A 20,550-nucleotide genomic window follows, 5' to 3' on the forward strand; every position below is an offset into this window, starting at 1 on the left:
AAGGACCTCCAATGGCTCCCTATTACCTCTGAGATGAAATCTAAACTCCTCTGTTTGGCAGCTGACACCAGCCCCAAGCTAGCTTTGCAACCTCTTCCAACCCTCTTTCCACACTCTCCTGGCTGGCTGGCTTTTACACACACACACACACACACACACACACACACACGTACATATACACATGCACCTATATCCACACACATGCACATGCGCATGCAATATACATACATTCACATACACATATACACAATGTACACAAACACACATATGCACATATCCACATACACATGTACACATGCAATATACACCTACACATGCACACATGCACAATACAAATACACAAATTCACGTACACACAGACAGACAGACAGACACACGTACATATACACATGCACATACACATATATCCACACACACGCACATGCATGCAATATACCCCTACACATGCACACATGCACAATACAAATACACAAATTCACGTACACACACATACACATATACACAACAGACACACACACACACAACCCAGTCCCCGCCCCTGCTGTTTCCCATGCCTGGGATGTCCTCTTTACCTCGGCCTCTTCCCACCAACTTACCTGTATTGGCGGGGAGAATATCTTTACTTATTTACATGTTAAACCTCTGATAGAAGAGCAGTTTCTTGACAACAGGAATAATTTGACGTTTGGCTTTGTGTCTCCCCAGTACCCAGCACTGTGCCTGGCACATCACAAAATGGTGCTCCATTGATTCTCTGTTCTAAGGGCCCTCCCAGCCCTGACAGTGTGCATTCTGAGGCCCCTGTGTCTCAGCTCTGACGTTCTGTGTTTTGTGGTCCCTGCTGTGACATTTTGTGTTTTGGGGTCTCTGCTAGCTGTGACATTCTGTGTTTTGCGGTCCCTGCTGTGACATTCTGTGTTTTGGGGTCTCTGCTACTTGTGAAATTCTGTGTTTTGCAGTCCCTGCTATGACATTCTGTGTTTTGGGGTCTCTGCTAGCTGTGACATTCTGTGTTTTGAGGTCCCTGCTATCTCTGACATTCTGTGTTTTGGGGTCCCTGCTGTGACATTCTGTGTTTTGGGGTCTCTGCTACTTGTGAAATTCTGTGTTTTGCAGTCCCTGCTATGACATTCTGTGTTTTGGGGTCTCTGCTAGCTGTGACATTCTGTGTTTTGAGGTCCCTGCTATCTCTGACATTCTGTGTTTTGGGGTCTCTGCTAGCTGTGACATTCTGTGTTTTGGGGTCTCTGCTAACTGTGAAATTCTGTGTTTTGGGGTCCCTGCTGTGACATTCTGTGTTTTAGGGTCCCTGCTAGCTCTGACATTCCGTGTTTTGGGGTCCCTGCTGTGACATTCTGTGTTTTGGGTCCCTGCTATGGCATTCTGTGTTTTGGGGTAACTGATAACTCTGACATTCTGTGCTTTGGGGTCTCTCCTAACTGTGACATTCTGTGTTTTGGGGTCCCTGCTAGTTTTGACATTCCATGTTTTGGGGTCCCTGCTGTGACATTCTGTGTTTTGGGTCCCTGCTATGGCGTTCTGTGTTTTGGGGTAACTGATAACTCTGACATTCTGTGCTTTGGGGTCTCTGCTAACTGTGAAATTCTGTGTTTTGGGGTCCCTGCTGGCTCTGACATTCTGTGTTTTGGGGTCCCTGCTGTGACATTCTGTGTTTTGGGTCCCTGCTATGGCGTTCTGTGTTTTGGGGTAACTGATAACTCTGACATTCTGTGCTTTGGGGTCTCTGCTACTTGTGAAATTCTGTGTTTTGCAGTCCTTGCTATGACATTCTGTGTTTTGGGGTCTCTGCTAGCTGTGACATTCTGTGTTTTGAGGTCCCTGCTATCTCTGACATTCTGTGTTTTGGGGTCCCTGCTGTGACATTCTGTGTTTTGGGGTCTCTGCTACTTGTGAAATTCTGTGTTTTGCAGTCCCTGCTATGACATTCTGTGTTTTGGGGTCTCTGCTAGCTGTGACATTCTGTGTTTTGGGGTAACTGATAACTCTGACATTCTGTGCTTTGGGGTCTCTCCTAACTGTGACATTCTGTGTTTTGGGGTCCCTGCTGTGACATTCTGTGTTTTGGGTCCCTGCTATGGCGTTCTGTGTTTTGGGGTAACTGATAACTCTGACATTCTGTGCTTTGGGGTCTCTGCTAACTGTGAAATTCTGTGTTTTGGGGTCCCTGCTGTGACATTCTGTGTTTTGGGGTCCCTGCTAGCTCTGACATTATGTGTTTTGGGGTCTCTGCTAGCTGTGATATTGTGGGTTTTGGGATCCCTGCTGTGACATTCTGTGTTTTGGGGTCTCTGCTAACTGTGACATTCTGTGTATTGGGGTCTCTGCTAGCTCTGACATTCTGGGTTTTGGCGTCCCTGATAGCTCTGACATGTGTTTTGGGCTGTCGGCTAGCTGTGACATTGTGGTTTTTGGGATCCCTGCTGTGACATTCTATGTTTTGGGGACCATGCTAATTCTGACAATATGTGTTTTGGGGTCTCTGCTAGCTGTGACATGTGGGTTTTGGGATCCCTGCTGTGACATTCTGTATTTTGAGGTCCTTGCTATGACATTCTGTATTTTGGGGTCTCTGCTAGCTGTGACATTCTGGGCTTTGGGGTCTCTGTTAGCTGTAACATTCTGGGTATTGGATTTTCTGCTAGCTGTTACATTCTGGGTTTTGGGGTCCCTGCTAGCTCTGACATTGTATGTTTTGCAGTCCCTGCTGTGACATTCTGTGTTTTGGGGTCTCTCCTAGCTCTGAAATTCTTTGTTTTTGGGTCCTGATGAGACATTCTGTGTTTTGGGGTCCCTGCTGTGATATTCTGTGTTTTTGGGTTCCTGCTAGCTGTGACATTCTGGATTTTGGGATCTCTGCTAGCTGTGACATTCTGTGTTTTGGGGTCCCTGCTGTGACATTCTGTGTTTTAGGGTCTCTGCTAGCTGTGACATTCTGGGTTTTGGGGTCCCTGGTAGAATGGGGTCCCATTTTCTGGGTCCCCTTTCTACTCCAGTGTTCTCTGTTTCCCCCCCATTCTCTATATCCTCCTGGATAGGAGGATATAGGATATCAGGGATTGGGGCCAGGGATTGGAGGGAGTGGGGAGGAGAATGAATATTGGGAAATATCTGTCATGGAAAAATACAAGAGGAATTCTTTTTTTTTTTTTAATGTAATCCTTTCGATTTTTTTTTTCCATGACAGATTAAAGCAGAGGGAAGGAGAGGCATGTTCTTCTGTCTGATGAGCTAGCGCCCCCCTTCTCCCCCCCCTCCCATCACCCCTTGGAATAGCCAATAGGATCAGAAAATAGAAGGCCAATAATAAAGGCTAGGGAAGAATGATGGCAGCCCAATCTGAAGTGTGACATTTAAGCAGAGATGTTTCCAACCCAGTGTGGGCGGAGCCCCTTGGCCCAGCTGATTGGATGAGATTTTCTTTTTGAGCACCAATGGGAGCCATGGTGGGGCAGGAGAGGCTCAGGGCAGCCCCCGCCCCGGTAGCCCAGGACCCCCAGATAACAGGGCTCTAGGCCCCACTTCCTGGTTCTCTAAGCAGCAATGTAGACACCTGCTGGCTGCATGTGGAAAACCATGACTGACTGCACAGGCCCAGAGCCTGCTCCCTAGGGTGGGGGCCAGGGCCACTTGCTGCCTGGGCTGAGCCACTGCCTCTCATCCACACTCACTCTCCAGCTCTGTAAAGTGGACAAGATGGCCTGAAGGACCCAGCCGGCTCTGGGCCTAGGCTCCTGGCTTTCAAACATGTCCCTCCTCTACCCAGAGAGCTGCCTAGAGTAACAAAAAATGAAAGAAGAAAACAGGCACCCTGACAAAACTAACCAACATCGACCGAGTCCGACCACACATGTGATGTTCCACGCCAATGGCCTCCCACCTGGGCAAAGCAGGAGGGAGGAAGGAAGGGGGCTTTGGTCTGTCTCAGACGTGATTTCAGGTGATTTGGTTTTATATCATCTTCATTCCCTAATACAAATCCCCTGCCCCCACTGAGATAGCCTTCCTGGCAACAGCCTCAGATGGTGCATGTAATGGCCCCCATCTCTCATTCTCTCCCCCTCCCCCAATCTCACTGTCTCTTTATACAGAGATGCTCTCTGAACCAATATGGAAATCCTCTCTCTAGTATTCCTAATGGAAGGTCAGGGTTCATGGGGTAAAGCCCTTTACCTCAACTCTTTCAGTCTTAACCATGTTTTATTTCCCCACAACATACTCTATGCTCAAACCAAAATGGATTCTTTACTCCCAAACCTCCGTGCCTTTGTTGGTGATGTCTCTGGGCCTAGAATAACCACCCCCCCAGCTGCTCTCTCTACCTGCCAAATGCAGCCTTGAACCACCTCTGCCTAATGCCCCCAGCAGTCTGGTACCAAGTCACCTGCCCCCTCAGGTTTCTCGAGGCCCATGCTCTGCCTAGCTCTAATGGGCTGATGAGGAAGCAGGATTGCCTGGGTCTGGATGTTCCCAAGGCCTAGGGCCCACAAGAGCTGGGGCTCGGCAGAGGTAGGCCCCATGGTCCCCTTTTGTCTGGCACAGCACCTGGGTCCCCACACCAAGCTGGGAAGGCCTGGCTGTGTTAGATTAGGATGTGTGGGTGGCTCTCAGGCCTCCTGGCCGGCCTTCTCCCTTTTTCTCTCCTCACTCTCAGGACGGTGATCTCATCTGCTCTCATGGATTCAATTAACGTCTCTCTGCTGTTGTATGCTGACGTTTCTCAGATCTACGGATTCGGCCCCAACCTCTCTGCTGACCTGCAGGTTCCCATCTCCAGCTGCCTATTACACATCCCCGCCTGGATGTCCCATGGACATTGGAAATTCCACATGGCCACAACATCTCATTAGCTTTTCCCCCAAAGCTGCCATCTACTCCCTCCCTCTGGCCTCCATACCCAAGCTCTTGTCAAGGCCTGTCAACCTGACCTTTACAACGTCTCCCACATGTTCTGAGGTGCGGGCCCTCACACCTGGACTATAGCTGTAGCAACGCCTGCTGATGCGTCTGCCTGCCTCGGTCTCCCCACTCCGCTGCATCCTCTACTCAGCTGTCAGTGGTCTTTCTGAAGAACAGGTCTGACCATAGCCCCTAGTCAACAGACTCCAGTCTGGGATCAAATAGAAATCAAATGTAATATATATTTGATTTTATTTTTAATATATTTATATGTAACTTATTTATTACATATTACTGTCATATATTATTTAAGAATATATAACATATATTCTGTATATATTATATATAATATATAATCATAATCAAATATATATTTGATTTGATTAATATATAGTAAATATAAAAAATTAGATATAAAATTTGGTCTGGTGTTCAAAACCCCTCATATACACATTTCCAGTTTTCTTATACCTTCTGTCACTCCTCCACCCCCCCTCACCTCCACCATCCACAGACTCTCCAATCCATGGACACAGACCCTCTGGCTGTGCCTCACACAAGACCTTCCATCTCCAGACTCCATGCATTTTCCCTGGCTGTGCTCCCTGCCTGGAACGCCATCCCTCCTCATCTCCACCTCCTCTCTTCCCTGGTAAAATCCCACCTTCTACAGTAAGAGGGAGGTAGGGAGGGGGGAGAAGGCAGTGCCAAGCATTTTACAAGGATGATCTCATTTGATCCTCACAACTCTGGGAGGTTAGGTGCTATTATGACCCCGATTTTACAGTTAAGGAAACTGAGGGAGACAGAGGTTAAGTGACTTGCCCAGGGTCACCTAGCTACTGAGTGTCCGAGGTTGGACTGAAATTCAAGACTTCCTGCTGACCTCAGGCCCGGCCCTCCATTTAGCCCTGAATCCATCCCAATCTCCCCTGATTCTAGCGTCTTCCCTCTGTTGATTGTGGCCGAGTCCTCCTAGACCCAGTTTGGACACAGTTGTGTGCATGTTCTCTGCCCCATTAGACTAGGAGCTCCCTGAGGGCAGGGACTGCTTTTTACCATTTTTGCCATTCTCAGTGCTTAGCACAGTGCCTGGCACATAGTAGGGGCTTAATAAATATTGACTGGGAGGACAGACCCCGTAAGCCACGCCAGACACTGGACGGGCCGGGAGGAGGGAGAGAAGGGGAAAAGCCTTGCAGGCTGCCAGTATAGCTAAGGCCAAGAAAGGTTCAGAGATCTGGGGCAGTGAGGAGGCGATGGGACTGGGGGGGCACCTCTCACCATTCCGGGGACCTCATAGTAAACCAGAGGCCTTGCAATGGGACCAGGGGGTGGGAGGGGCCCACCTCTCACCATGTTGGGGACCTCATAGTAAGCCAGAGGCCTTACCTGGAGTGTCTGGATACATGAGCGCTGTGGCAAAGGTGTGTGGGAAGAGGGAAGCTCCAGCCTTCCTCATGCCCAGCATCTGAATGGGATGGCCCTCGAACATGGCTCCATGCATGTCAGTCTCAGTGCCCAGGCTGAGCAAATGCCAGGCCACTGTGTCCCCCTGGCACACAGTTAACCCGGGCAGGTTTGAGAAGACAAAACCATTAATGGCTGAAAAAGAAGAAAAAAGCCCCAAAGACTGAAGGTTAACAGTGGTGGCGGGTCCAATCACACCAGGCCCTGCTGGCCCAGCCAAGCCACCGCCTGTGAAGGAGGCTATGGCTGCTACCCACCACTGGCCACACAGGGTTTGCAGTGAATGAACAATTAGTAGATTTCTTCTGCAGACTTATAATGCCAATTGCCATTCATTAAGCACCTACTACGTGCTAGGCACTGCGCTGTCCACTTGTTACAAGTATCGCATTTGATTTTCATTGGACTTCGATGAAATACATTATATCCATTTCACACCTGAGAACACTGAGGCAGAGAATAGTTGAATGACTTCTCTGAGTCACTTAGCTAGAAAGTGTCTCGGCCAGTTTTGAACTCAAGCCTTCTTTCTGCCAGGTTAGTTTCATATGTTCTCACCTTGCTTGGGGCCTAACACAGTAAATAGTCTTTTCAGAGTATCCTCCTATAGGATTAAAATGACAGTTGGCATTTATTATGCCCCTACTATGTGCCACGCACTGTGCTCTACCCCATTTAATAATATCATTACATTTCATGTTTACAACACTCTCAGGAGTTATAGGAAAAACTACTGTACCCATTTTACCCCTGAGAACACTGAGGCAAAGAGTAATTCAGTGACTTCTCTACGGTCACTAAGTCACAAAGTATCTCAGGCCCTTTGGGAACTCGAGCCTCCTTTACACTAGCCTTAGTTCTCTGTGCCCTTGCCTTGCTTGCCCTCTAGTTCATCAAATGTCCTTTTCAGAAAATTCTCCTACATAATTATACTGATCACTAGCAAGTAGTGCAGCCCTACTATGTGCCACACACTGTGCTCTACTGCATTTAGCAATATCAGTGTATTTCATGCTCATACCATTCTTAGGAGTTGCATGAAATGCTATTTATACCCATTTTACACCTGAGAACACTGAGGCAAGGAATAGTTGAGTAACTTCTCTAAGGTCTCGAAGTTAAAAAGTGAATCAGGCCCACTGAGAACTCAAGCTAGGTCCCTAACACAGTAAATGTCCTTTTCAGAGAATTCTCCTATACAATTGTATAGAAAACTAGTATTTCTTACACCCCTACTATGTGCCATGCACTGTCCTATGGCCCATTTAGTAACATCATTTTATTCCATGCCCATAAAATTTTTAGGAGTTACACGAAACACCATTATACCCACTTTATCCCTGAGAATACTGAGGCAAGGAATAGTTGAGTGACTTCTCTAAGGTCTCGAAGTTAAAAAGTGAATCAGGCCCACTGAGAACTCCAGCTAGGTCCCTAACACAGTAAATGTCCTTTTCAGAGAATTCTTCTATAGAATTACACTGACAACCAATATTTAGTGCTGTCCTACTATGTCCTACTGTTCTCTACCCTCATTTCAGTGACTTCTCCAAGATCTCTAAGTTAAAAAGTGAATCAGGCCCATTGGGAACTCTAGCTAGCTCCCTAACACAATAAATACCTTTTCAGAGACTTCTACAGAATTTTACTGACAACTAGCATTTAGTGCACCCCTACTATGTGCCACGCACTGTGCTAGGACTTACCTAATAATATCAGTATATTTCACATTCATGATATTCTCAGATTACATGAAATAGAATTATACCCATTTCACCCCTGAGAATACTGAGGCAAAGGATAGCTGAGTGACTTCTCGAAGTTAAAAAGTGAATCAGGCCCATTGGGAACTTAAGCCTTTTTTAGCCCAGGCTTTGTCCTGGGTGCCCTCACCTTACTGCCTCTCCTGATATTCTCCTACATAAAACAAACGGGTACCGACAGTTATTAAGAACCTTCTGTGTTCTGGGTGTCATTTTATAAAAACTATCTCCCATGATCCTTAGTTGCAATATTAGGATGCCCATTTCACCTCTGAGAACACTGAGGCAAAGAGTAGGGGAATGACTTCGCCGGGGTCATGAAGCTGTCACGTGTCTGAGTCTAATTTTGACCTCCCTGCTTCCCAACTTCATTCTTGTCCCTCCACTCACTCAGCCACCTCAGTGCCTAATAAAATAAACAGCCCTTATGGAGAATTCTCCTACAGAACTAGAATTCGGTAAGCACCTACTATGTGCTGGGCACATAATGCTCTCCCCTTTTTAGAAATGTAATCCCCTTTGATCCTCAACACAACATAAAGATTTCCATGCAATCCTCTTATACCCATTTTACACCTAAGAACACCAAGGCCATGGACGGGTAAAATGATTTATCCAGGCTCACAGAGCTAGAAAATGTCTGAGGCTAATCTTGAACTCAGGACTTCTTTGCTCCTTTCTCAGGCCCATATCTGCTCAGCTTGCTGACTGGCTGATCTGTTAAATGGGCCTCTGAAAGACCTCCTCAATTACAATGATAACCAGAATTTAATGAGCCCCTACTATGTGCAAGGCACTTTTCACCAACATCTCTCATCTGATCATTACAACCCCCTCAGCACTTTGGATGCAAATGATCCCATTTTCACCTTGGGAACACTGAGGCAGAGTAGTTCACTGACTGATCCAGAGTCAGTAAGCTAGAAAATGCCCGAGGCCAGGTTGGAACTCCAGACTTACATGCTCATTACTCTGTGAAATGGTCTAGCCTGCCTTCATTGTTCAAAAGAAACTCAGGGGAGGTTTGCTCTAATACACTTATTGCACAGCCAAGGAAACTGAGTCACAGAGATGAGATGTGACATGAGATGAGGAGGATCAGAGATTTCTGATGGAAAAAGGTCCGGGGTGGGGGGGCTATATGTACTCTCCTTTCGTCTTGCAAATTGGGACAATATGGTCTAGAAATCATCACATCCAAGATTTCCCAGTTCCAAGGAAGCTCCAAGGCCAATCCCCTCTGTCTCCAAAGGGGAAAGTGAACCAGAGAGGCGAGGGGACCTGACATCGTGGAACCATACATTTCAGAGTGGGAGAGGGCCTCACTGCCCTGGAGAAGTGGGGAACGTGAATGACAGTGAGGAGGGGACCTGACACCGTGGAACCAAACATTCCATAGTGGGAGAGGGAGGCACTGGCCTGGAGAAGTGAGGAAAGTGAACCACAGAAGCGAGGGGACTTGAGAACTTCGAATCAAACATTTCAGAGTGGGAGAAGGCCTCACTGGCCTGGAGATGTGAGGAAACTAAACCAGAGGCGAAGGGACCTGACATCGTGGGAGCACATATTTAAGAGTGGGAGAGGGCCTCACTGCCCTGGAGAAGTGGGGAAAGTGAACCGGAGAGGGGAGGCGACTTGAGATTTCGGGACCACACATTTCAGAGTGGGAGAGGGCCTCACTGGCCTAGAGAATTGGGGAAAGTGAACCAAAGAGGCGAGGGGATGAGAGATCCTGGGACCACACATACCACAGTGCCTCACTGTACGGCGGAAGTCGGGAAATTAAACCAGAGAGGCAAGGGGACCTGAGATGCTGGGAACACACATTTCACAGTGGGAGAGGGCCTCACTGCCCTGGAGAAGTGGGGAAAGTGAACCGGAGAGGGGAGGCGACTTGAGATTTCGGGACCACACATTTCAGAGTGAGAGAGGGCCTCACCCGCCTAGAGAATTGGGGAAAGTGAACCAAAGAGGCGAGGGGATGAGAGATCCTGGGACCACACATTCCACAGTGCCTCACTGTACAGCGGAAGTCGGGAAATTAAACCAGAGAGGCAAGGGGACCTGAGATGCTGGGAACACACATTTCAGAGTGGGAGAGAGCCTCACTGTCCTGTGGAAGTTGGGAAATAAAACCAGAGAGGCGAGGGGACCCGACATAGTGGCACCAAACATTTCAGAGTGGGAGAGGGCCTCGCTGGCCTGGAGAAGTGGGGAAAGTGAACCAGAGGAGCGACAGGACCTGACATCGTGGACCCACACATTTCAGAGTGGGAGAGGGCCTCACTGGCCTGGAGAACTGGGGAAATTAAACCAGAGAGGCGTGGGGAATTGAGGTCCTGGGACCAAACATTTCAGAGTGGGAGAAGGCCTCACTGGCCTGGAGATGTGGGGAAAGTGACCCAAAGAAGTGTGGGGAATTGAGGTACTCAGACCAAACATTTCAAAGTGGGAGAGGGCCTCACTGGCCTGTGGAAGTCGGGAAAGTGAACTACAGAGGCAAGGGAACCTGAGATCCTGGGACCACACATTGCAGAGTGGGAGAGGGCCTCACTAGCCTGTAGACATGGGGAAACAGAACCAGAGAGGTGAAGGGACTTGAGATCTTGGGACCACACATTTCAGAGTGGGAGGGGGCCTCACTGGCCTGGAGAAATGGGGAAAGTGATTCAGAGGGGCGAAGGGACTTGAGCTCCAGGGACCAAACATTTCAGAGTGCCTCACTGTACTGTGGAAGTAGGGAAATTAAATCAGAGAGGCAAGGGGACCTGACATCGTGGGAGCACACATTTCAAACTGGGAGAGGGCCTCACTAGGCTGGAGAAGTGGGGAAAGTGATACCGAAAGGTGATGGGACCTGAGATCGTGGACCACACATTTCAGAGTGGGAGAGAGCCTCACTGGCCTGAAGAAGTGGGGAAATTAAACCAGAGAGGCGAGGGGACCTGACATCGTGGGACTATAACATTTCACAGTGGGAGAGGGACTCCCTGGCCTGGAAAAGTAGGGAAATTAAACCAGAGACGTGAGGGGACTTGACATCGTGGGACCAAACATTTCAGAGTGGGAGAGGGACGCACTGCTCTGGAGAAGTGGGGAAATTGAACGAGAAAGATGAGGGGACCTGACGTTGTTGGACCACACATTTCAGAGTGGGAGAGGGCCTCACTGGCCTGCAGAAGTGGGTAAAGCAAACCAGAAATGTAAGGAGACTTGAGATCCTGGGACCACACATTTCAGAGTGGGAGAGGGCCTCACTGTCCTGGAGAAGTGTGGAAAGTGAACCAGAGTGGGGAGGCGACTTGAGATTTTGGGACCACACATTTCAGAGTGGGAGAGGGCCTCACTGGCCTAGAGAATTGGGGAAAGTGAACCAAAGAGGCGAGGGGATGAGAGATCCTGGGACCACACATTGCAGAGTGCCTCACTGTACAGTGTAGGTCAGGAAATTAAACCAGAGAGGCGAGGGGACCTGAGATCCTGGGACCACACATTTCAGAGTGGGAGAGGGCCTCACTGTCCTGTGGAATTTGGGAAATAAAACCAGAGAGGCGAGGGAAACTGACATCATGGGACCAAACATTTCAGACTGGGAGAGGGCCTCACTGGCCTGCAGAAGTGGGGAAAGTGAACCAGAGGGGCGAGGGGACTTGATGTCCTGGGACCACACATTTCAGAGTGGGAGAGGGCCTCACTGGCCTGTGGAAATTGGGAAATGAAACCAGAGAGGCAAGGGGACCGGACATAGTGGGACCAAACATTTCAGAGTGGGACAGGGCCTCACTGACTTGGAGAAGTAAAGAAAGTGAACCAGGGGGGCGACGGGACCTGACATCGTGGGACCAAACACTTCAGAGTGGGAGAGGGCCTCACTGACCTAGAGAAGTGGGGAAAGTGAACAAGAGAAGCGAGGGGACTTGAGAACTTGGGACCAAACATCTCACAGTGGGAGAGGGACTCACTGGCCTGGAGAAGTAGGGAAATTAAACCAGACACGCGAGGGGACCTGACATCGTGGGACCAAACATTTCTGAGTGGGAGAGGGCCTCACTAGCCTGGAGAAGTGGGGAAGGTGATCCAGAGAGGCGAGGGGACCTGACATCGTGGGAGCACACATTTCACAGTGGGAGAGGGCCTCACTGGCCTGGAGAAGTGGGTAAAGCAAACCAGAGCTGTAAGGAGGCTTGAGATCCTGGGACCACACATTTCAGAGTGTGAGAGGGCCTTACTGGCCTGGAGAAGTGGGGAAAGTGAATCACAGAGGCGATGGGACCTGAGATCGTGCACCACACATTTCAGAGTGGGAGAGGGCCTCACTGGCCTGGAGAAGTGGGGAAAGTGAACCAGAGAGGGGAGGCGACTTGAGATTTTGGGACCACACATTTCAGAGTGGGAGAGGGCCTCACTGGCCTAAAGACGTGGGGAAAGTGAACCAGAGAGCTGAGGGGCTTCAGATCGTGAGAACCCACATTTCAGAGTGGGAGAGGGATTCACTGGCCTGGAGAAATGGGAAAAGTGAACCAGAGAGGCGAGGGAACTTGAGACCCTGTGAGCACACAGTTCACAGTGCGAGGGGCCCTCACTGGCATGTGTAAGTGGGGAAACTGAACCAGAGAGGCGATGGGACCTGACATTGTAGAACTACACATTTCAGAGTGAGAGAGGGCCTCACTGGCCTGGAGAAGTGGGGAATGTGAACCAGAGGGGCGAGGGGACTTGAGGTCCTGGGACCTGATATTTCAGTGTGGGAGAGGTCCTCACTGTCCTGTGGAAGTTCGGAAATAAAACCAGAGAGGCGAGAGGACCTGACATCGTGGGACCAAACATTTCAGAGTGGGACAGGGCCTCACTGGCCTGGAGAAGTGGGGAAAGTAAACCAGAGGGGTGAGGGGACTTGAGGTCCTGGGACCACATATTTCAGAGTGGGAGAAGGTCCTCACTGTCCTGTGGAAGTTGGAAAATAAAACCAGAGAGGCGAGAGGACCTGACATCGTGGGATCAAATATTTCAGTGTGAGAGGGCCTCACTGTCCTGGAGAAGTGGGGAAAGTGAACCAGAGGGATGAGGGGACTTGAGGTCGTGGGACCACATATCTCAGTGTGAGAGAGGTCCTCACTGTCCTGTGGAAGTTGGTAAGTAAAACCAGAGAGGCAAAGAGACCTGACTTCGTGGGACCACATATTTCACAGTGTGAGAAGGCCTCACTGGCCTGGAGAAGTGGGGAAAGTGAACCAGAGAGGCGAGGGGAACTGACATCGTGGGACCACACATTTCAGAGTGGGAGAGGGCCTCACTGGCCTAGAGAATTGAGGAAAGTGAACCAAAGAGGCGAGGGGATGAGAGATCCTGGGACCACACATTCCACAGTGCCTCACTGTACAGCGAAAGTCGGGAAATAAAACCAGAGAGGCGAGGGGACCTGTCATTGTGGAACCACACATTTCAGACCGGGAGAGGGCCTCACTGGCCTGTGGAAGTTGGGAAATAAAATGAGAGAGGCGAGGGGACCTGACATCGTGGGACCAAATATTTCAGAGTGGGAGAGGGACTCACTGGCCTAGAGAAGTGGGGAAAGTGAACCAGAAAACGAGGGGACTTGATATCTTGGGACCACACATTTCAGAGTGGGAGGGGGCCTTACTGGCCTGTGTAAGTGGGGAAATTGAACCAGAGAGGCGATAGGACCTGACATCATGGAACCACGTATTTCAGAGTGAGAGAGGGCCGCACTGGCATGTAGAAGTGGGGAAAGTGAACCAGAGAGGTGAGGGGTTTCAGATCATGAGAACACATATTTCAGAGTGGGAGACGGACTCACTGGCCTGGAGAACTGGAGAAAGTGAACCAGAGGGGCGAGGGGACTTGAGGTCCTGGGACTACACATTTCAGAGTGGGAGAGGGCCTCGCTGGCCTGTTGAAGTTGGGAAATGAAACCAGAGAGGCAAGGGGACCTGACATCGTGGGAGCACACATTTCAGAGTGTGAGAGGGCCTCACTGGCCTGGAGAAGTGGGGAAAGTGATCCAGAGAGGTGATGGGACCTGACATCATGGAAACACACATTTCAGAGTGGGAGAGGGCATCACTGGCCTGGAGAAGGGGGGAAAGTGAACCAGAGAGGTAAGGGACTTCAGATCGTGAGAACACACATTTCAGAGAGGGAGAGGGCCTCACTGGCCTGGAGAAATGGGGAAAGTGAACCAGAGAGTCAAGGGAAATTGAGATCCTGCGAGCACACATTTCAGAGTGAGAGAGGGCCACACTGGCATGTGCAAGTGGGGAAATTGAACCAGAGAGTCGAGGTGACCTGACATTGTTGGACCACACATGTCAGAGTGGGAGAGGGCCTCACTGGCCTGGAGAAGTGGGGAACGTGAACGAGAGTGGCGAGGGGACCTGACATCGTGGGACCACACATTTCACAGTGTGAGAGGGCCTCACTGGCCTGGAGAAATGTGGAAAGTGAACCAGAGGGCCGAGGGGACTTGAGGTTCTGGGACCACACATTTCAGAGTGGGAGAGGGCCTCACTGGCCTGGAGAAGAGGGGAAAGTGAACCAGAGAGGCAAGGGGACTTGAGATCCTGGGACCACACATTTCAGAGTTGGAGAGGGCCTCACTGGCCTAGAGAATTGGGGAAAGTGAACCAAGGAGGCGAGGGAACGTGAGATCCTGGGACCACACATTCACTGGCCTGGAGAAGTGGCAAAGTGAACCAGAGAGGCGAGGGGACCTGAGATCTTGGGACCACACATTTTACAGTGGGAGAGGGTGTCACTGGCCTGGAGAATTAGAGAAAGTAAACCACAGAGTCGAGGTGACCTGACATCGTTGGACCACACATTTCAGAGTGGGAGAGGGCCTCACTAGCCTGGAGAAGAGGGGAAAGTGAACCAGAGAGGCAAGGGGACATGAGATCCTGAGACTACACATTTCAGAGTGCCTCACTGTACTGTGGAGGTCCGGAAATTAAACCAGAGAGGCGAGGGGAACTGACATCATCGGACCAAACATTTCAGGGTGGGAGAGGCCCTCACTGGCCTGGAGAAGTGGGGAAAGTGAACCAGAGAGGCGAGGGAACTTCAGACCCTGCGAGCACACATTTCAGAGTGGGAGGGGGCCTCACTGGCCTGTAGACATGGGGAACGTCAACCAGAGAGGCGAGGGGACTTGAGATTTTGGGAACACACATTTCAGAGTGGGAGAGGGTCTCCGTGGCCTGTAGATGTGGGAAAGTGAACCAGAGAGGCAAGGGGACTTGAGATCATTGGAACACACATTTCAGAGTGGGAGAGGGCCTCACTGGCCTGCTGACATGGGGAAAGTGAACCAGAGAGGCAAGGTGACTTGAGATCCTGGAAACACACATTTCAGAGTGGAGAGGTCCTCCCTGGCCTGGAGTAGTGGGAAAATTGAACCAGAGATGGAGTGCACCTGATATCGTGGGTCCACACATTTCAGAGTGGGAGAGGACCTCACTGGTCTGGAGAAGTGGGGCCTGAGTGAAAGGTCCTCTGAGTTCCCGCCTACCTTGATATCTAAGTGTCTATGTTTAACCCTAGGTAAGTAGCTTTGCCAACTTGGCCAGAGTCTCCTTCTCTGTAAAAAGATGAGGTTTGACTACATGGCCTCTGGGTACCCTTGCAGCTTTAAAAGCCTATGCCACTTTACCTCCTTGGTCTCAGTTTCCCCATTTGTAAAAAAAGGAATTTGGATCAGGCCAGGGGTCCCGAACCTCTTTTTGTCCCCGAGCCCTTCCGCATCCTAGTGAAGCCAATGGGCCCCTGCTCGGAATCAGCTTTGTGAATGCACACAATAAAACATAGAAGACCACAGAAGAAACCACCAGCATCAAACAACAGTTAGCCCCAAAGTTCTACATAAGACGGAATCAGGGACCCCAGTTCAGGCTCTCAGTCACCCAGTCTGGAGGCGTTACCTTTTTCCACAAGGATCCAGAGAGCGAAGGTGGCATCTCATACCTGGCACAGCAAAGCCACTCCATAAAAGACTAAACAAAAAAGGCCTAGAAATGGTTTTTCCAGAAATTTCTTACAAAAGAATGGGGTTTTCCCACTACCAACACTGCCCCCTGCTGGCTGGAGAAGGCGCCAAGGCCAGATAACGCAGCTACACGTTTTGAAAGCCTTGTGGCCAAAGTGCTTAAAACCAAACCACTGCCAGCCCAATCCGAGGGGGGAAGTAACAGACACCAGAACTGCCCCCGTCTACACCTTTGGAGGCTTCACTATGCAAGGCCTCCCATGACACCAGCTTGGACATCGTGAAACGTAACATGGAACCTCTATGGCCGCTGCCAATATGGCGGGTCTTCATGGCCTCCGACACCACTGGGGTAACCTCATAAGAGGCTAGGTAATTCAGTAAGTAAAGCTCAGGGCCCGGCGTCAGGAAGACCTGAGTTTAAATCTGGCCACGGACACTTACTAGCTGTGTGACCCCGGGCAAAGTTACTCAACTCCTTTTGCCTCAGTTTCCTCAACTGGAAAATGAGGTATTCTGATAACAGCAGTATCCAATAAGATAACAATTGTAAAGCAGTTAGCGTAGTGCTTGGCACATAGTAGGTGCTTAATAAATCTTCTCTCTCCCCATAAAATCACGGGGCTGGAAGGGGTTTTAAGACATCACAAAAGCACAGGTCTAGAACTCTATGGCACCTCAGAGGCCATCTACTCCATTGGTTCTCAAAGGCTGGCCCAAGTGCTCCCAGAGAACTTTTCAGGGGGTCTGCAAAGTCAGAACTAGTCTCATAGTTCTAAGACATTTTGCTTTGTAAGAAAGCAAATGTCACAAGCTATAACCCACATAAACAAAAGCTCTTTGGAGGGCTGTTCGGTCAGTTTTAAGGGTGGAAAAGGGTCTGGAAACTGAGGCCCAGGGAGAGGAAGGGACTCACCCCAGGTCACAGAATGGTTAACTGGCAGAGTCAGGATTTGAACCCAGGCCTTCCAAATCCAATATTCTCTCTGCTGCACCACACAGCCTCCAATCCCTCATTTATTCTGCTTCACTGACAAATGTCCTCCTGTCTAATCCTGGAAGTTTCACTCCTTTAACCAAAAATCTTGCACAGTTCTTCGTTGCCTTCCTGTGGCATTCTAGGCTTCCCATAATCAGCTGCCAGGAGACCTTTGCAGCTGTGTCTCCCATCAGCCGCCTCGAGGACATCTCTCAGAAAACTGGGCTACACTTGGAACCCCCATCAGGCACCAAGCTTTTCATCTCACAGTATTTCTCATACAAAGGAGAGAGCTGTCTTAGAACCCAGAATGTCAGAGCTGTGGCAGGGAGGGATGGAACAGAGAAGCGAGTCTCACGATGCACATGTTTGCCATCTTTCTAGTGAATTCATCATTCAGTCCTCTGAGGTGTGGTTCCCTGTGTGTAGGGGGGCAGGGTTGGTCACCCTACCACAACTACAGATACCCAAAGCGCTGAAATGTTGGTATCGTATTCCCCCAAGTCTCCAATGACCATCACACAAGTAAGGACCACATGTCACCCAAACTAGGAGCCTCTGAACTTGGGATAGATGCTGTCTCTGCACATGATATCGGCTTCATCAATGCCTGTTGATGGTCTGGGCAATGTCCAAGTGGAGGGGAGCCTTGGAGATCATTTGGCTCAAACCCTTCACTTTAGAGACTTCCTAGGCCTGGGAACACAGCAGCAACTCAGGAAAGGGCTGGTGTGGCCCACTCTGCCTCCTCCAGTTCATCTGTCCCCCAGCCTTACCAAACACTAGGCCAGTCGGGATAAGCCCTGGAGCCCTGATGGCTGGAGGGAAGCAGGAAGTGGGGAGGCAGGGGGAAATGGATCCTTACCATGCATCTTGTTGGAGTCTAGGAAGTTCTCATCATCCTCTAAGAGGTGTCTTTGGTCCAACATGGCGGCATCCTTGTTGGTGCTGCTGTACCAACTCTCATTCTCATCGAAGACAGTGAAGAGAAGAAAGAATTCCTTGTCCACACCTTTCTGCAGATCCCAAGGAGAGAATAGAGGATCATGGGTCATAGACCTAGAGCTGGAAGGAACTTTAGTGCCAGGCTTGGTGTCCGGAAGCCCTAGTTCAAATCCTGCCTTAGAGACTTACTAGCTATGTGACTCTGGGCAAGTAGCTTAACATCAGTATCTCGGTTTCCTCATGAATAAAATGGTGATTACAAGAGCACATCCCTCACAGGGTTATATGAGGATTGCATGAACTCTGCAAGCCTTAGATCTCTAGATAAATGCTAGTTCTTACTGCCATTGTTACTGAGTCCAATCCTCTCGTCTTTGATGAAATTGAGAAACTGAGACTTGGGGAAATGGCGTGTCTTGCCCACAGTCACCCAGCCAGCAAGAGGCTAAGGCAGGATTCAAACTCTGCCAAATCTGGCACTGTATCCTGTGTGGCAGCCAACTCCCTCTCTGAATAATGACTCCACATGCCAAGGGCCAGGGCCAGAGTTCTGCGGCTGCCTGGCCCACTTCCCCAAGCCCAGGGCCCAGAAACAGAGCCCAGCTGGGAGAGGCTTCTCAGTCAGAGCCTAGGAAGGTAAGGTTAGTTAGGCTGTGTCCAGGGGACAGTGAGGGAGAGGGTCAAGGACTAAGAGGAAACGGGGGGACAAGAGGGACCGGAAAGGAGAGAAGCTTGGGTAATTCTTGAGAAGAAAGGAGAACCCCTGAATGCAATAAAGATTATTTGTGAGCTGACAGCTTTTGGAAGAGGACCACTGTACCATCCCATCTTGACCCTCTAAAGCCCAACCCATGAACCCATGACCCCCTGACCCCACCACACACACCCCCCATAAGCCTCTTGGGCCTGCCCACTCCGACCCAGGCACCACCCCCCCCCCGCCTCGCTCCACCTGCTTGCCGTTGGCCCCCAGGGAGCCTGCTTTGCAGACCAGGAGGGGCCCTACTAGGCCGGAATTGGTGTCCTTGATGGGATTGACAGCTGAGAAATACATCCAAGTGAGACAAGTTGGGTCCTTGGCAGTGGGGCCAGCATGGGGAGGGACCATCCAACGGTATGTGACCTTCTCGAAGGACTTGGCTACCAAACCATGTTGACGTGACCCTGGATGGGATCAGAGAATCAGAGATTTACGGCTGGAAGGGATCCCAAAGGTTATCTAACCCAGGAGTTCTTAATCTTTTAGGGGGTTATGAACTCCCATGTCATAGGCTGGTGAAGTCTCTGGCCCCCTTTTCGGAATCATATTTTCAAATTCATAAAATAAAAACATAGGATTATGAAGGAAGACAATTATATTAAAATACAGTTACCAGAATGTTTTTAAAAAGCTCACAAGACACCCCCCACCCCCCATTAAGAAGCTTGGATCTACCGAGACAATTTTGCAGGACTTAAAATGAAAGGCGCTGTCCATTTCCAGAGAAATAACTGGTAGAGCCTGAAGGCAGATCAAAGATACTTTTTCTCTACTTTTTTAATTCTCCTTGGGATTTTTTGTCTGTTTTCTTTCACAGAATGACTTGCGTGGAAATGTGCTTTGCATGACTACACATGTAAAACCTATATCAAATTGCTTGCCTTCTCAACGGGAGGCAGGGAGAAGAGGAAAGGAGAGAATTTGGAACTCAGAATTTGAAAAGAAAAAGAATGCCAAAATTGTTTTTACATGTAATTGTGAAAAATGTTTAAAAAGAACCCTGGATCTAGTATAAAATTTTCATTTTACAGATGAGGAAACTGAGGCCCAAGGAGAAGAAGTGACTTGGCCAAGGTCATGCAGGAAGTTAGTGATGGAGGCAGGATCCAGCCTCTAAAGCCAGAACTCTACTCACTGGTACCACACTGCCTCTCAAAATACAGGATGATGGAGCCAAATAATTCTGCACAACCAGGGCCTAAATCAACCACTTTGAAGGGCCGGAACAAGAAGCCTTAGCCCATAGAAATGGAAAGCCCCCAAGTGAGGCAGTGTTAGGCCTAAGCAAGACATCTAGTGTGTTCCAACTTGGCCATTGACTAGCTGGGTGACTCAAGGAAAGTCATTTTCCTTTTCAATTTGGGGCCTTGGTTTTCTCATCCGTAAAATGGAAATTATACTATTTATACTGCTGGAGATGGAATGGAGGGTGGGGGGGGGAGTTAGGTGGCACAGCAGATAGAGCTCCAGGACTGCAGCCAAGAAGACTCATCTTCCCAAGTTCAAATCCAGCCTCAGACACTAGCTGAGTGACCCTGGGCAAATCACTTCACCCCCATCTGCCTCAGTTTTCTCATCTGAGCTGGAGAAGGAAATGGCAAACCCCTCCAGTATCTCTGCCAAGAAAACCCTAAACAGGGTCACAAAGAATCAGATACAACTGTACAACAACAGCAGATGGAATGGGAGCCGTCCCCATCTTTCAGAGGGCAAT

General features: G+C 49.6%; 1 protein-coding gene across 1 annotated transcript in view; it reads right to left on the reverse strand.

Moving 5' to 3' along the window:
• The window catches only part of HEPH (hephaestin), a 70,082-nt gene that overhangs the window by 22,730 nt on the left and 26,802 nt on the right, over positions 1 to 20,550 (reverse strand). The window contains exons 11-13 of the mRNA XM_036740425.1: positions 19,029 to 19,240; positions 17,997 to 18,147; positions 6,310 to 6,522 (exon numbers count right to left, since the gene is read on the reverse strand). Coding sequence (XP_036596320.1) covers positions 6,310 to 6,522; positions 17,997 to 18,147; positions 19,029 to 19,240 — 576 coding nt within the window. The remainder of the gene's footprint in view (positions 1 to 6,309; positions 6,523 to 17,996; positions 18,148 to 19,028; positions 19,241 to 20,550) is intronic.

Source organism: Trichosurus vulpecula, assembly GCF_011100635.1.
Source record: "Trichosurus vulpecula isolate mTriVul1 chromosome X unlocalized genomic scaffold, mTriVul1.pri SUPER_X_unloc_1, whole genome shotgun sequence".
NCBI lineage: Eukaryota > Metazoa > Chordata > Mammalia > Diprotodontia > Phalangeridae > Trichosurus > Trichosurus vulpecula.